The sequence below is a fragment of the Hemiscyllium ocellatum genome, chromosome 35 (genome assembly GCF_020745735.1).
Source record: "Hemiscyllium ocellatum isolate sHemOce1 chromosome 35, sHemOce1.pat.X.cur, whole genome shotgun sequence".
Classification (NCBI taxonomy): Eukaryota; Metazoa; Chordata; class Chondrichthyes; order Orectolobiformes; family Hemiscylliidae; genus Hemiscyllium; species Hemiscyllium ocellatum.
In genome coordinates, this window is record NC_083435.1 from 5060432 (window position 1) to 5076761 (window position 16330).

At 48.7% G+C, this 16330-nt stretch overlaps 1 protein-coding gene across 1 annotated transcript in view; it reads left to right on the forward strand.

Annotated features, from left to right (window-relative positions):
- The first annotated feature begins 2444 nt into the window (after window positions 1-2444).
- Window positions 2445-16330, forward strand: part of LOC132832374 (guanylate-binding protein 1-like) — a 34545-nt gene continuing 20659 nt past the window's right edge. Inside the window, exons 1-4 of the mRNA XM_060850320.1 lie at window positions 2445-2679; window positions 8543-8745; window positions 11650-11777; window positions 12931-13040. Of these exons, the coding sequence (XP_060706303.1) occupies window positions 8553-8745; window positions 11650-11777; window positions 12931-13040 (431 nt within the window). The 5' untranslated portion in view covers window positions 2445-2679; window positions 8543-8552. The remainder of the gene's footprint in view (window positions 2680-8542; window positions 8746-11649; window positions 11778-12930; window positions 13041-16330) is intronic.

Genomic DNA, 16330 nt, shown 5'->3' on the forward strand with positions numbered 1-16330 from the left:
TGGGGAGTGAGGGGTGAGTAGGGAGAGTGAGGGGTGAGTGTGAGGGGTGAGTGATGAGAGTGAGGGGTGAGTGTAGAGAGTGAAGGGTGAGTGGGGAGAGTGAGGGATGAGTGTGGGGAGTGAGGGGTGAGTGGGGAGTGTGAGGGGTGAGTGTGGGGAGTGAAGGGTGAGTGTGGAGAGTGAGGTGAGTGCGGGGAGTGAGGGGTGAGTGGGGAGAGTGAGTGGGGAGAGTGAGGGGTGAGTGTGGGGAGTGAGGGGTGAGTGTGGAGAGTGAGGTGAGTGTGGAGAGTGAGGTGAGTGCGGGGAGTGAGGGGTGAGTGGGGAGAGTGAGGGGTGAGTGGGGAGAGTGAGGGGTGAGTGTGGGGAGTGAGGGGTGAGTAGGGAGAGTGAGGTGAGTGCGGGGAGTGAGGGGTGAGTGGGGAGAGTGAGGGGTGATTGTGGGGAGTGAGGGGCGAGTGATGAGAGTGAGGGGTGAGTACAGGGAGTGAGGGGTGAGTGGGGGGAGTGAGGGATGAGTGGTGAGAGTAAGGGGTGAGTGCGAGGTGAGTAGGGAGAGTGCGTGGCGAGTGGGGGTAGTGAGGGGTTAATGGGGAGAGTGAGGGGTGAATGGGGGAGTGAGGGGTGAGTGGGGGAAGTGAAGGGTGAGTAGGGTGAGTGGAGAGAGTGAATGGTGAGTGTGGGGAGTGAGGGGTGAGTGAGAGGAGTGAGGGGTGAGAGGGGAGAGTGAGGAGTGAGTGGGGAGAGTGAGGGGTGAGTGCAGGGAGTGAGGGGTGAGTGTGGGGAATGAGGGATGAGTGCGGGGAGTGTGGGGTGAGTACAGGTAGTGAGGGGTGAGTGGGGGGAGTGAGGGGTGAGTGGGGGGAGTGAGGGATGAGTGGTGAGAGTAAGGGATGAGTGTGGGGTGAGTGGGGAGAATGCGGGGTGAGTGGGGAGAGTAAGGGGTGAGTGGTGAGAGTGAGGGGTGAGTGGGGGGAGGTACGGGTGAGTAGGGGGAGTGAGGGGTGAGTAGGATGAGTGGGGAGAGTGAGTGGTGAGTGCGGGGAGTGAGAGGTGTGTGCGGGGAGTGAGGGGTGAGTGGGAGGAGTGATGGGTGAATGGTGAGAGTGAGGGAGAGGATTGGGAAGAGTGAGGGGGTGTTGGGGAGAGTGAGGGAGAGGATTGGGAAGAGTGAGGGGGGATTAGGGAGAGTGATGGTGAATGGGGGGTGTTGGAGGGGTGAGGGTGAGTGAGGATAATTGAGGGGAATTAGGTTCAGCACGGGTGAAAGTGAGAGTTTTAGTGGTCGTGAGGGGTGATGGAGAGAGTCAGGGATGAGTGCGGGGAGTGAGGGGTGCGTGGGGAGAGTGAGTGGTGAGTGCGGGGAGTGAGGGGTGAGTGGGGAGAGTGAAGGGTGAGTGTGGGGAGTGAGGGGTGAGTGTGGGGAGTGAGGGGTGAGTGGGGAGAGTGAGGGGTGAGTGTGGGGAGTGAGGGGTGAGTGGGGAGAGTGATTGGTGAGCGTAGGGAGTGAGGGGTGAGTGTGGGGAGTAAGGGATGAGTGGGGGAAGTGAGGGGTGAGTGAGGGGTGAATGGGCAGAGTGAGGGGTGAGTGGGGAGAGTGAGAGGTGAGTGCGGGGTGAGTGGGGAGAGTAAGGGGCTGTGGGGAGAGTGAGAGGTGAGTGGGGTGAGTGAGGGGTGAGTGGGGAGAGTGAGGGGTGAGTGGGGAAAGTGAGGGGTGAGTGGTGAGAGTGAGTGGTTAGTGCGGGGAGTGAGGGGTGAGTAGGGAGTGAGGGGTGAGTGGGGAGAGTGGGGAGAGGACGGGCAGTCGGGGTGAGTGGGGTGAGCTGGAGGAGTGAGAGGTGTTGGTGTGAAGGAGAGCATGCATGAGTGGAGGGGGAATGGAGTGAGCGAGGGGGGAGTGAGGGGAGGGGAGATGGAGTGAGTGAAGAGGGCTGTGAGGGGGGAGTGAGGGTGGAGGGAGTCAGGGTGGAGGCAGTGAGGGAGATTTTGAAGGGGGAGTGAGAGTGGAGGGAGTGAGGAGGGCTGTGAGAAGGGAGTGGGGGTGGAGTGAGTGAGGGGGATTGTGAGGGGGTGGAGTGAGTGAGGGGGATTGTGAGGGGGTGGAGGGAGTGAGGAGGATTGTGAGGGGGTGGAGGGAGTGAGGAGGATTGTGAGGGGGAGTAGGGGTGGAGGGAGTGAGGGGGATTGTGAGGGGGTGGAGGGAGTGAGGGGGATTGTGAGGGGGTGGAGGGAGTGAAGGGGATTGTGTAAAGCTGATCTGGAGTCGGTGTAAGATATGAGCCTGAACTGGACCACCCTTTGGGGGCAGGGAGAAGTTTCTGCTGAAAATCCCACCAGCAATTCACTCGCATTCCCCCTCCCCCATGGTGTCTAAAATACCCGCAGCACATTGAGGATTCCGCATAAGGTAGGAATGTATTGTCCTGTGCCAACGCCACTCCGAGTTCCCCGTCACTTTGATTCCTCTCTCCTGAGGAAGATGACCTAGAATAGCCTCTCAAACCTCTGACAATGCTTGTACTGCAAACCTGTCACTGCCAGACCAGGGTGATGCAGCATTTCCCGGAAGGCAGTTTCCAGTTAATGAAATCTGCTTTCAGTTTTGCTCTCCCTCCGCTGTTTAAGAGCGGCAGAGTTCCTCGCCGGCTGTCAGATCACAATCTCCTTCATTGCAGCAGGAAGGTGAGTGTATGGATTAATGAATGTGGGTCTTTGTTTGTTCTGTTTACAGCTGTACCCCAGGACTTGGTACACATCGAACATTTGAAAGCAAGTTTAAATTGCTGGGGAACTTCACTCTGATGTGACTGCAGAATGATGTGGAGGAGCCGCTGTTGGACTGGGGTAGACTAAGTTAAAAATCAACTAGGAGAAAGTGAGGACTGCAGATGCTGGAGATCAGAGCTGAAAAATGTGTTGCTGGAAAAGCGCAGCAGGTCATAATTCCCGAACCGTCGATTCTCCTGCTCCTTGGATGCTGCCTGACCTGCTGCGCTTTTCCAGCAACACATTTTTCAGCTAAGTTAAAAATCACACAACTCCAGGTTCCAGTCCAGCAGGTTTGTTTGGAAGCACTAGCTTTCGAATCGCTGCTCCTTCATCAGCTGTGGAGCAGGGTCATAAGCCACAGAATTTATAGCGAAAGATTTCAGTATCATGCAACTGAAACGCTACCTAGATCGCTTTTAAGTTTTCTACCTTTAAGGATGGGTTGCCGGTTCATTAATATGTATATCCCAGAACTTCTTGGGACGGGGTGGTAGTCAGTTGTTGTCTGCACTGGGGGCCTGTGACCAGTGATTTGGAGATGCCGGTGTTGGCCGGGGGTGTACAAAGTTAAAAATCACACAACACCAGGTTATACTAGGTTTAATTGGAAGCACTAGCTTTCGGAGCGCTGTTCCTTCTTCAGGTGGTAGTGGAGTCCACAGAATTTTATCAATGTCTTACAATTGTGCCCTCCACTACCACCTGGTGAAGAAGCGTCGCTCCGAAAGCTAGTGTCTTCCAATTAAACCTGTTGGACTATAACCTGGTGTTGTGTGATTTTTAATTGTGACCAGTGATGTGCAACAGGGTTCGGTGCTGAGCTCACTGTTATTCGTCATTTATATAAATGATTTGCATGTGGGTTTTGGAAGTATGGTTAGTACGTTAGAGGAGGACACTGAGATATAGTGGGTGGTGTAGAAGTTTATGGGCCAGTGGGTTGAGGAATGGCAAATAGAGTTTAAATTAGATAAATGCAAGGTGTTGAGTTCTTGATACAACAGACCAGGGCAGGACTTACACAGTTAATGGTAAGACCCTGGGGTGTGCTATAGAATTCAGAGATCTGGGGGTTGAGGTTCACAACTCCTTGGAAATGGATTCACTGATAGACAGGGCAGTGAAAAAGGCTTTCTGCATGTTTACTTCCATTGCATTGAGTACAGGAGTTGTGATGTCTTGTTGCAGCTGTAAAAGACGTCGGTGAGGCCACATTTAGAGTACTGTGTGCAGTTCTGGTCACCTTGCTATAGAAAGGATATTGTTAAACTCGAAAGAGTGCAGGAAAGATTTACTAGGATGCTCCCTGGACTGGAAGGTTTGAGTTATAAGGAGAGGTTGAATAGACTGGGACATTGTCCCTGGAGTGTAGGAGACTGAACAGTAACCTTATAGAGGTCTATAAAATCATGAGAGGCATAGATAAGGTATGATTTGGAGATGCCGGTGTTGGACTGGGGCGTATAAAGTTAAAAATCACACAACACCAGGTTATAGTCCAACAGGTTTAATTGGAAGCACACGAGCTTTCGGAGCGACGCTCCTTCATCAGGTGGTAGTGGAGGACACAATTGTAAGACACAGATAAAATTCTGCGGACTCCACAACCACCTGATAAAGGAGCGTCGCTCCGAAAGCTAGTGTGCTTCCAAATTAAACCTGTTGGACTATAACCTGGTATAGATAAGGTAGATTTTCCCTCGGGCAGGGGAGTCTAAAACTAAAGGGCATAGGTTTAAGGTGAGAGGGGAGAGTGAGAAAAGGGTCCAGAGGGGCAACGTCTTTCACACAGAGAGTGGTAGGTGTCTGGAACATACAAATATGCTTCCAATTAAACCTGTTGGACTATAACCTGGTGTTGTGTGATTTTTAACTTTGTACGTCCCAGTCCAACACCGGCATCTCCAAATCATACAAATAGACGTAGTGGTGTGTGGCCATTTGGGATGTGAGCCAATGGACCAGAGACCACAAATGAGATGAAATTAACAAGAGGTTTATTACACAAAGCGATATCACGGAAGGGAAAATAACCCAAGCTGACACAGAACAGATTCTCTGCACAGATGGCCAACTGCACTTCCTGAACAGAAAGTGTAGGCATATTTTTATAGGGGTACAACACAAAGGTGATGATTGTGAAGCAGTTACAGTACAATGGTGAAAATTGTGAAGAGATTAAAACAAGAATAAACAGAATGGAAATTAATCAAGCATCCTGTAGCAGCAATTGAATTAATACTGGGCACAGGGGATTCCAACCATCTCCATGAGTGGGCGAGAATGTCTTCTGGAGGACTTTTCATTGTATGTCCTATACGAACAAATATGTGCAACTGTCCCTTCTCCTGGTGTCTGGGCATGTCCATTGTATTCATTCTGCAAGCAATGTCTTCCAGGACCTCTCAGTCTGTCTGTTTGTTTATGTGATTTCAGTTTCAACAGGAAATGAGCCTTGCCTTAGGGTGTTGAGACTGCAACGCTAATTGGGCGGGGAGCTGATTGTGAAATGCTATTTTAAGGACCCATGATTTGGAGATGCTGGTGTTGGACTGTTAAAAATCACACAACACCAGGTTATAGTCCAACAGGTTTAATTGGAAGCACTAGCTTTCGGAGCGCCGCTCCTTCATCAGGTGGTTGTGGAGGACACAATTGTAAGACACAGAATTTATAGCAAAAGTTTACAGTGTGGGGCTTATGCTCGAAACGTTGAATTCTCTATTCCTGAGATGCTGCCTAACCTGCTGTGCTTTGACCAGCAACACATTTGCAGTGTGATGTAACTGAAATTATACATTGAAAATACCTCAATTGTTTGTTAAATCTCTCATCTGTTAGAATGACCATTTTAGTTTCAGTTCTTTCATATGTAAATCACAAAACTTTTTTTAAGAAGTTACATTCTCAAGTGAACTATAACAATTGGCCTCATCTTCCACCTCGGAACGCTTCAACCCCAGGGCATCAATGCGGACTTCACCAATTTCCTCATTTCCCCTTCCCCCACCTCACCCCAGTTCCAAACTTCCAGCTCAGCACTGTCCCCATGACTTGTCCTACCTGCCTATCTTCTTTTCCACCTATCCACTCCACCCTCTTCTCTGACCTATCACCTTCATCCCCATCCCCATTCACCCATTGTACTCTTTGCTACCCTCCCCCACCCTCCTCCCTGACCTATCACCACCATCCCCACCCCCATTCGCCTATTGTACTCTTGCTACTTTCTCCACACCCCCACCCTCCTCTCATTTATCTCTCCACCCTTCAGGCACTCTGCCCCTATTCCTGATGAAGGGCTTTTGCCCGAAATGTCGATTTTCCTGCTCCTCGGATGCTGCCTGAATTGCTGTGCTTTTCCAGCACCGCTCTAGTCCAGAATCTGTAGTAATTGGCGTCAGCCCAGATAATGTATTGAAGGTATTCACACCCTGTGTGTGTTGTCTGTGTCATAATGTTTAGACTGATTCTAATCTAAAGAATGAATTGACAGAGTCTTACATGGATTCACGCTGTATTCAAGCAAAGTTCAATGTAACTCTGCAAGTACAAATTCACCCCTCACACATATATGTGTGTGTGTGCATGTGGGCTTTTGTGTGGGGGGAGGGGAGTTGTCACTATCTGTGAGAGAGAGTATATGTGTATGTGTGTGATTGTAAAGGCCTCTAAGTCTGTGAGAGGGTGCATGTGTGAGTGTGGGAGTGTGTGTGTCTGTGTGTGTATATGTAGGTGTGTGTGTGTGTATAGTGCAGTGTGTATAATGACGTGGGTTCATAGTTTGGGAGAAGATTTGTAGCTCGGGTGCTCGTTGTTGTGGTTCTGTTCGCCGAGCTGGGGATTTGTGTTGCAGACGTTTCATCCCCTGTCTAGGTGACATCCTCAGTGCTTGGGGCCTCCTGTGAAGGGCGTCTGTGATCTTTCCTCTGGCATTTGTAGTGGTTTGTCTCTGCCGCTTCTGGTTGTCAGTTCCAGCTGTCTGCTGCAGTGGCCGGTATATTGGGCCCAGGTTGATGTGCTGATTGATTGAATCTGTGGATGAGTGCCATCACTCATGAATCGCACTTCACAGGAGGCTCCCAAGCACTGAGGATGTCACCTAGACAGGGGACGAAATGTCTGCAACACAAATTCCCAGCTCGGCGAACAGAACCACAATGACGTGGGTTCATGTCACACTACAGGTGATTCCATTGCACTGTACACACACATACAGACACTCCTATACACACACACACACATAAATTTGTGGGCTGAATTTGTACTTGCAGAGTTACATTGCACTTTGCTCAAAAACTGCATGAATCCATGTAAGATTCTGTTAATTCATTCTTTAGATTAGAATCAGTCTAAACATTATGGCACAGACAACACACAGGGATGTGAATATCTTCAGTACATTATCTGGGCTGACACCAATTGTCACAGTTCTCTTGAGAATGTAACTTCTTTTAAAAAGTTTTTCCATTTACATGTGAAAGAAGTGAAACTACCATGGTCATTCGAACAGATGAGAGACTTAATAAACAATCAAGGTGTTTTTGAATGTATAATTTCAGTTACATTACACTGTAAACTTTTGCTATAAATTCTGTGACTTACAATTGTGTACCTGATGAAGGAGCAGCGCTCTGAAAGCTAGTGCTTCCAAATAAACCTGTTGGGCTCTAACCTGGTGTTATTTTAGGGAGTTTATTCTCTGGTCTGTGAAGGGGTTTGGCCATGTCTGGTTTTTATGTTAATCTGTTTGGTCAAAACTGGAGCATTCTGGGTAGTTACTGTATGTGGTGGCAGGCTTGACTAGTGTGTTTTACAGAGCAGCTTCTGTGTTTATTATGTGGCCATGTTGTGGGTGAGCAGGGTGGCATATCTTTTTCTCACACGGTGGGCATGAGTATAATTTTATTATTTAAAACATTTTTGACAGGTACAGGGAATGGAGGGATATGGCCCAGACACAGGCGAATGGGACTGGTTTAACTTGTGAAAACTGGGCGAGATGGGACAAAGGACATGCTCTTTGACTCTGTGAGAGACAGAGAAAGAGGGAGGGAGGAACAGAATGATGGGGATGGGGTAAAGAAAAAGAGGGAAGAGAAAAAAGGGGGAGAAAAACATGGGCGGCACGGTGGCACAGTGGTTCAATTCCCGACTCAGGCGACTGACTGTGTGGAGTTTGCACGTTCTCCCCGTGTCTGCGTGGGTTTCCTCCCACAGTCCAAAGATGTGCGGGTCAGGTGAATTGGCCATGCTAAATTGCCCGTAGTATTAAGTAAGGGGTAAATGTAGGGGTATGGGTGGGTTGTGCTTCGGCGGGTCGGTGTGGACTTGTTGGGCCGAAGGGCATGTTTCCACACTGTAAGTAATCTAAAAAATGGATAGAGAAAGAGATGTGCGATAGAGAGAGAAACAAAGAAGGAAAAGTATACAACAGTCTGCATCCCTGAAGAAAGGCTGTTCCCCCCGTGTGTCAGTCTGATTCCCCGTGTGTCCGTCTGTGCATCCTGTGTGCTAGTCTCTTCCCCTCTGTGCCAGTCTGTTCCCCTCTGTGCCAAGATGTGCCCTAGAGTGAAAACACCAGCTTTCTGTTGCCTGATTGTGTAAAGTTTCTAAACAGGGAAATGACTATTCAGTGAGGGGAGAGTCCCTGTCCTGACCCTGGGTCTCACTATCACACTGTCTTGGGCACATCAGCTGCTCTTTCAAAATATTTTCACGGGTCTGTATGTTCAGTGAAGAGTGAGCGATAACTGCAGAGGTTTTCATATTGCAGGTTTGTCAGAATGGCGTCTGGGAGCTACATGGAGGCACCTATGTGTCTGATCGAAAACAGACAAGATGGCAAGCTGGTGCTCAATGAGGCAGCGTTCCAGCTTCTCTCCAGCATTAAGGAGACCCTCGTGGTTGTGTCTATTGTGGGATTTTACAGGACCGGCAAGTCCTACCTGATGAACCGATTGGCGGGACAGAATCACGGTAAACTTCAGGACATGTCACTTGACGAAGAATTCAATCTGCTTGATTCAGTTGACAGCCTGAGCATTGAATGTTGAGAGAGAGAGAGAGAGAGAGAGAAATGGGGAGGGGGTGATGGTCGGTGTGTTACTCTGGGATGTGGGCTGTGACCGTGAGGATGGGGAGGGGGTGTTGGTTGGTGTGTTACTGTGGGATGTGGGCTGTGACTGTGAGGATGGGGAAGGGGTGTTGGTTGGTGTGTTACTGTGGGATGTGGGCTGTGACCGTGAGGATGGGGAGGGGGTGTTGGTTGGTGTGTTACTGTGGGATGTGGGATGTGGGCTGTGACTGTGAGGAATGGGAGGGGGTGTTGTTTGGTGTGTTACTGTGGAATGTGGGCTGTGACCGTGAGGATGGGGAGGGGGCTGTTGGTTGGTGTGTTACTGTGGGATGTGGGCTGTGACCGTGAGGATGGGGAGAGGATATTGGTTGGTGTGTTACTGTGGGCTGTGGGCTGTGACCGTGAGGATGGGGAGGGGGTGTTGGTTGGTGTGTTACTGTGGGCTGTGGGCTGTGACCGTGAGGATGGGGAGGGGGTGTTGGTTGGTGTGTTACTGTGGGATGTGGGCTGTGACCGTGAGGATGGGGAGGGGGTATTGGTCGGTGTGTTACTGTGGGCTGTGGGCTGTGACCGTGAGGATGGGGAGGGGGTGTTGGTTGGTGTGTTACTGTGGGATGTGGGCTGTGACCGTGAGGATGGGGAGGGGGTATTGGTTGGTGTGTTACTGTGGGCTGTGGGCTGTGACCATGAGGATGGGGAGGGGGTGTTGGTTGGTGTGTTACTGTGGGCTGTCGGCTGTGACCGTGAGGATGGGGAGGGGGTGCTGGTTGGTGTGTTACTGTGGGCTGTGGGCTGTGACCGTGAGGATGGGGAGGGGGTGCTGGTTGGTGTGTTACTGTGGGCTGTGGGCTGTGACCGTGAGGATGGGGAGGGGGCTGTTGGTTGGTGTGTTACTGTGGGCTGTGGGCTGTGACCGTGAGGATGGGGAGGGGGTATTGGTTGGTGTGTTACTGTGGGCTGTGGGCTGTGACCGTGAGGATGGGGAGGGGGTATTGGTTGGTGTGTTACTGTGGGCTGTGGGCTGTGACTGTGAGGATGGGGAGGGGGTGTTGGTTGGTGTGTTACTGTGGGCTGTCGGCTGTGACCGTGAGGATGGGGAGGGGGCTGTTGGTTGGTGTGTTACTGTGGGCTGTGGGCTGTGACCGTGAGGATGGGGAGGGGGTATTGGTTGGTGTGTTACTGTGGGCTGTGGGCTGTGACCGTGAGGATGGGGAGTGGTATAAATTTTAAAATTGCACTGTAGTAGTCTGTTCTGACCATGTTGATCAAAGATGAGAAAGTAATGTTGGGGAGTCTGGTGTTGTAATCTGTCCGAATGTATTTGATCCCCTTGGGCAGCACCTCTGTGGATCCCTGTTACACTGAATCTCTGGCTGGACCTTTCGAATTTTGTATTCGGCATAATAGCAGTGAACACGTTGGAATGATGCAACGTCCTGTAATCTTGGTTTTCCCTGACCTTGACCCACACGTCCATGTCCCCTGTTTCTACAACAGATCCACCGGATCACGATAATCCCCTGAATAAGCACCACTGGATTCTCATGGTCAATCTGTCCATTTCCACGAGGCCCTCTGATTTCACTCCAGCTTAAAGGTCCGTATGCGTTTTTGGATGACCCCTTGGCTTTGGACAAAGTGGGAGAATGGCTTGATGACCTGTATTCAAAAGACGGGCTGAAGGGCCTTTATCCATGCTGCACAGTCTCAGTTGCTGTCAGATCATGCAAGAGGAGCCCTTTTGGTTCAGCCACGTCCACCAGAGACGGAAACTGGAAATCCCAGTCATGGTACCTGCTTATAAAGGAGACTGTCCCATTCCAACCAGCACTGCTGCACAGTGCGATTGATTAAACAATACACGGGTGGGGGTCAGTTTTCTCTCTGGGGCAGGGAGCATCTAACTAAGGGTCACTGTTTCAAAATCTGAGGTCATCCATTTACAGCCGAAATGAGGCAAAACATTCCAAATGAGGGTCCACTTGCATGTTTGAAGCTCTCTTCCTCAGAAGCTGCTGGAGGCTGAGGGAGCTAGATTCTCAACGAGCTAATGGGGGTGAAAGGCTATTGGGGTTTCTTTTTCATTCATTCACAAGACAAAGGGTACACTGGCTGGGCCACCATTCATTATCCATCACTAATTGCCCAGAGGTCAGTTAAGAGTCGACAACATTGCTGAGTGGTGTTGAGTCACATGTACATCAGCCCAGGGAAGAACATCACGTTTCCCTCCCTGAAGGACATTACTGAACCCGAAGGGTTTTTTCTACAATGGTTTCATGGTCATCATTAGATTCAAATTCATCCCCTGCTATAGTGGGATTTGAACCCAGATCCTCCAGACATTAGCTGCATTTCTGGATTAATAGTCCAGCGATAATACTAGCAGGGCATCACCTCTGCCCAGCAGTGGGAGCTGGGCTGGAGTACATGGTGATCAGATGGAGGATGATCTTCTTGAATGACAGGGCAGCGTGATGGGCTGAGTAGCCTCTACCAGCTGCTCATTCATCAGTTTGCATGTTCCCATGGGCTGCGTCTATAAATGTCCACTGTGTAGAGCTCTCAGGTTATGTACTGGAGTGATAAATAAATGCAGGATGAGTGAGGGGGTGGAATGTGGTGATACATCACATTCAGTTTCAAGTGGAAATTAAGAAATGTTGCCAATAGGTAAGCGGGGACTCTGGGAAGTTTCTCTTTGCAGGTCGCAATACAGTTAACATCGCTTTCAGGACTTCCATCTTAACGATAGTTGAGAATCTCAAAATGAATCCTGGTGATTATAACTGTGTCACCTCCAGGTTTCTCCCTCGGATCGACTGTCCAATCCCACACCAAGGGTATCTGGATGTGGTGCGTGCCTCACCCAAAGAAACGGAATCACTGCCTGGTGTTGCTGGATACAGAAGGTCTGGGAGATGTGGAAAAAGTAAGGGGACGTTGTTGTTTCCATGAATAACGTTGTAATAAAACAATGTGATCAGATCCCTGTGTGTAGACACCATGATGTCAAGCTGCTGTGTGTTGGATTGAGGTGGACAAAATCAAAAGTCGCATGACACCAGGTTATTGTACAAAAGGTTTCTTTGAAATCCAACCTTTCCGAGCACTGCTCCTTCATCAGGTGACTGCACTGTAAGGCGATCAGTGCTGAGAGTTCTGCATTGTCGCAGTGTCAGTGCTGAGGGAATGCCGCACTGTTGCAGGGTCAGTGCTGAGGAAGCACTGCACTGTCTGAGGGTCAGTGCTGAGGGAATACCGCACTGTCGCAGGGTCAGTGCTGAGGAAGCACTGCACTGTCGCAGGGTCAGTTCTGAGGGAATGCTGCACTGTCGTAGGGTCAGTTCTGAGGGAATGCTGCACTGTCGTAGGGTCAGTGCTGAGGGGGATGGGCACTGTCAGAGGGTCAGTGCTGAGGGAGTGTTGCACTGTCGCAGGGTCAGTGCTGAGGGAGTGTTGCACTGTCGCAGGGTCAGTGCTGAAGGAGTACTGCACTGTTAGAGTGTCAGTGCTAAGGGAATGCTGCACTGTCGGAGGGTCAGTACTGATGGAGTGTAGCACTGTCGGACGGTCAATGCTAAGGGAGTGCTGCACTGTCGGAGGGTCAGTGCTGAAAAGTGCCGCACTGCCAGGGGGTCAGTGCTGATGGATTGCTGCACTGTTGGAAGGTCAGTGCTGAGGGAGTGCTGCACTGTCAGAAGGTCAGTACTGGGAGAGCGGGCACTGTCGGAGGGTTAGTGCTGAGGGAACGGGCACTGAAGGAGGGTTAGTGATGAGGGAGTGCCGCACTGTCAGTAGGTCAGTCCAGTCCTAACTTTATGCCTCAATTAACATCAATAAAATAGAATAGCTGGTCATTCTTCATTTTGCGGTTATTGGGATCTTGCTGTGTACAAGTGGCCTGCCGTTTTTCTTTGTTGTGATGTAACAAATTTCCTAATTGGCTGCAAAGTACTCAGTGGTAGGTGAAGCTGGGGATGTGAAAGGTGCTACAGGAATGCAAGTCTTTCGCTCCTGTTTGTTCATGGTGATGCCAGTGAGTTCAGTGGTGTGTATTTCTCATTGTGTCCGTGTTTTCACAGGGTGACCACACTAACGACTGCTGGATCTTCTCCCTGGCCGTGCTCCTGAGCAGCACGTTTGTGTACAACAGCGTGGGGACTATTGACCAGTACGCACTGGAAAAACTCCAGTATCCTTTTACCCTGTTCTAGCCTCTTCACTCAGAGAGTGGTGAGAAGGTGGAACTCACTTAGAAACCTGGAGCAAGGTTAGAAATCACACAACAGCAGGTTATAGTCCAACAGGTTTAATTGGAAGCACGAGCTTTCGGATTGCTGCTTCTTCATCAGGCGGTTGTAGAGAATAAGATTGTAAGACACAGAATTTATAGCAAAAGTTTACAGTGTGATGTAATTGAAATTATATCTTGAGAAAGACCCGGATTGTTTGTTAAGTCTCTCATCTTTTAGAATGACAGTGTGGTTTCAGTTCTTTCATATGTACATTGCAAAACTTTTTTTAAAGTTACTTTCCCAAGTGCACTTTAATCATTGGTGTCATGCTGGCCCAGATAAGGTATTGAAGGTGTTAACTCCCTTTTAACTTTGTACCCTTCAGTCCAACACTGGCGTCTCCAAATCAAACCTGGAGTAGTCAAGAAACAATATAAACAACGAAGGGAGAAAGGAAGAGTGGGAGGAAATCCTGAACCGTGGGTTATTTCCTGACTTTCTGAAAAACGAAGTCCTTGTGGATCAATGTTGTGGTTAGATAGAGAGGGGGAGAGAGAGAGAGAGAGAGACCCCTTATAAACATGTTCTACCTTGTGGCAGCTGCTATTATTACAGGATTAATAACATTTAATGGGGAATTTCTGGTCAGCATGTTTCCTGGAAAAGAAATCCTGTTTATCCAATATACTGGAGTTGTAGGGTATAGGTTTAATATCCAGACGTTTCGTTACCTGGCTAGGTAACATCATCAGTGGTGACCTCCAAGTGAAGCGAAGCTGTTGTCTCCTACTTTCTATTTATATCTTTCTCCTGGATGGGGTTCCTGGGGTTTGTGGTGATGTCATTTCCTGTTCGTTTTCTGAGGGGTTGATAGATGGCATCTAGATCTGTGTGTTTGTTTATGGCATTGTGGTTGGAGTGCCAGGCCTCTAGGAAATCTCTGGCATGCCTTTGCTTAGCCTGTCCCAGGATAGATGTGTTGTCTCAAGCCAGAAGTTTAACAGAACAAAACGCCCACAGAATACTCCGAGAACTAATCAATGACGCCCACCACAGACTCCGAAAATGCAACCACGAAATTGCGCGCCAAAAACCGTTATTCAAAATAGCAACAAATCAAGAATGGACAGAAGCGATAGAACAAGCTATAAACACCAAACAGTGACAAACACAGATAAAGAAAAACGGGACCTGAGGAAAAAACTGGATAAACTCACAAAAAAAACAAAACCGATAACACAGGGGCATGGTTAAAGAACTTATCAGACTGGACCCTATCAGACACAGAAAAAGCGGTTCTAGTCAAAGCATTAAATTTCAATTCCCAAGATGCTGTCAAGAAGGATTTCCTAACGGCCTTAGAAACCACATTGAAGGACAACAATCTGATGGACGAAACACAACAAACGATCAGACAGACAGTTGCACCTACTCTGAGCCGAAAGAGGGAAGGAAACAAACTGAACACACAAGAAAAGAAAGCCCTAGAAAACCTCAAAAAAGACAAAAACATTGTTTTATTACCTGCAGACAAAAGTCAGCTCACAGTCATCCTGAACAGAAGGGACTACATCAAGAAAGCCAATGCACTACTCGCAGACACCAACACCTACCAACAGGTGGCGCTAGTCCCGACCACACAACTAGGAAACAAAATTCCATATGTCCGAAGAAAATTACACAATTCCGGACAATTAAACAAGACAGAATTCCAGAAAATGAAACCCAACGGGACCAACACCCCACGATTCTACAGACTACCAAAAATCCATAAACCAGGAGCCCCCTTCAGACCTATAGTCTCACTCCCCGGAACACCAACTTACAGACTGGCCAAAGAACTACACGCAAGACTGAAATAACTAGTAGAAGATTCACAGCACTCCATCCACTTCACCCAGGAATTCCTAAAAATCATCAAAAACACCAAAATAGAAGAAGACGAGACAATGATCTCATTCGACGTAACAGCACGGTTCACCTCCATCAATGTTGACCTGGCAAAGAAAACACTTACCACACTTTTAGAAGAGACCATCACATACACACCAACCACCATCAATCACATTACCAATGACAACATCATGAAGCTAGTGGACCTGTACCTCACCACCCACTTCACTTTCAACAACATAATCTACAAACAAACCAACGGCACACCCATGGGATATCCGCTATCAGGATTCATAGCAGAAGCGGTAATTCAACGGCTAGAACAAACAGCCCTACCAACCATCAAATCAAAAATCTAGGTCCGCTATGTAGGTGACTCATTTGTCATCACAAATCGAAACAATATAGAAGAGACATTTAACATCATCAACAACACCCTCACAGGCATAAAGTTCACCAAAGAGGAAGAAACCGACAACAAATTCGCATTCCTGGATGTCACAGTCGAAAGAAAGGACAAGGGAGAACTACAAACCTACGTATACAGAAAACTGACAAACACTGACCAAATACTTAACTACACCAGCAACCATCCCAACACACACAAACAATGCTGTATCAGAATACTATTCCAACGAGCTACCACACACTGCACACAGATGAACTTCGGAAAACAGAGGAGAATCACCTATACAACGTATTCAAGAAGAATGGATACTCAAAAAATACAGCGCGCACATTCCTCAAGAACAAACTATGACAAGCAGACCAAACACAGCCAGAAACCCGAACCACCTTACCATACATCAAAGAAGTCTCAGCCAGACTACTAAGACCCCTTGGAATCCTAGTAGCACACAAACTCACCAACACTCTCAAACAAAAACTAATAAACTTAAAAGACCCAGTACATCCAATGGACAAAACCAACGTCATCTACAAAATTCCATGCAAGGACTGCCACAAACACTACGTAGGACAAACAGGAAGAAAGTTAGCCACCAGGATACACGAACACCAGCTAGCCACAAAAAGACATGACCCTCTCTCCCTTGTAGCCTTACATACGGATGAAAAAAGCCACCACTTTGACTGGGACAACACATCTATCCTGGGACAGGCTAAGCAAAGGCATGCCAGAGAATTCCTAGAGGCCTGGCACTCCAACCACAACGCCATAAACAAACACATAGATCTAGATGCCATCCATCAGCCCCTCAGAAAACGAACAGGAAATGACGTCACCACAAACCCCAGGAACTCCATCCAGGACAAACATATAAATAGAAAGCAGCAGACAACAGCTTCGCTTCACTTGGAGGTCACCACTGATGATGTTACCTAGCCAGGTAAT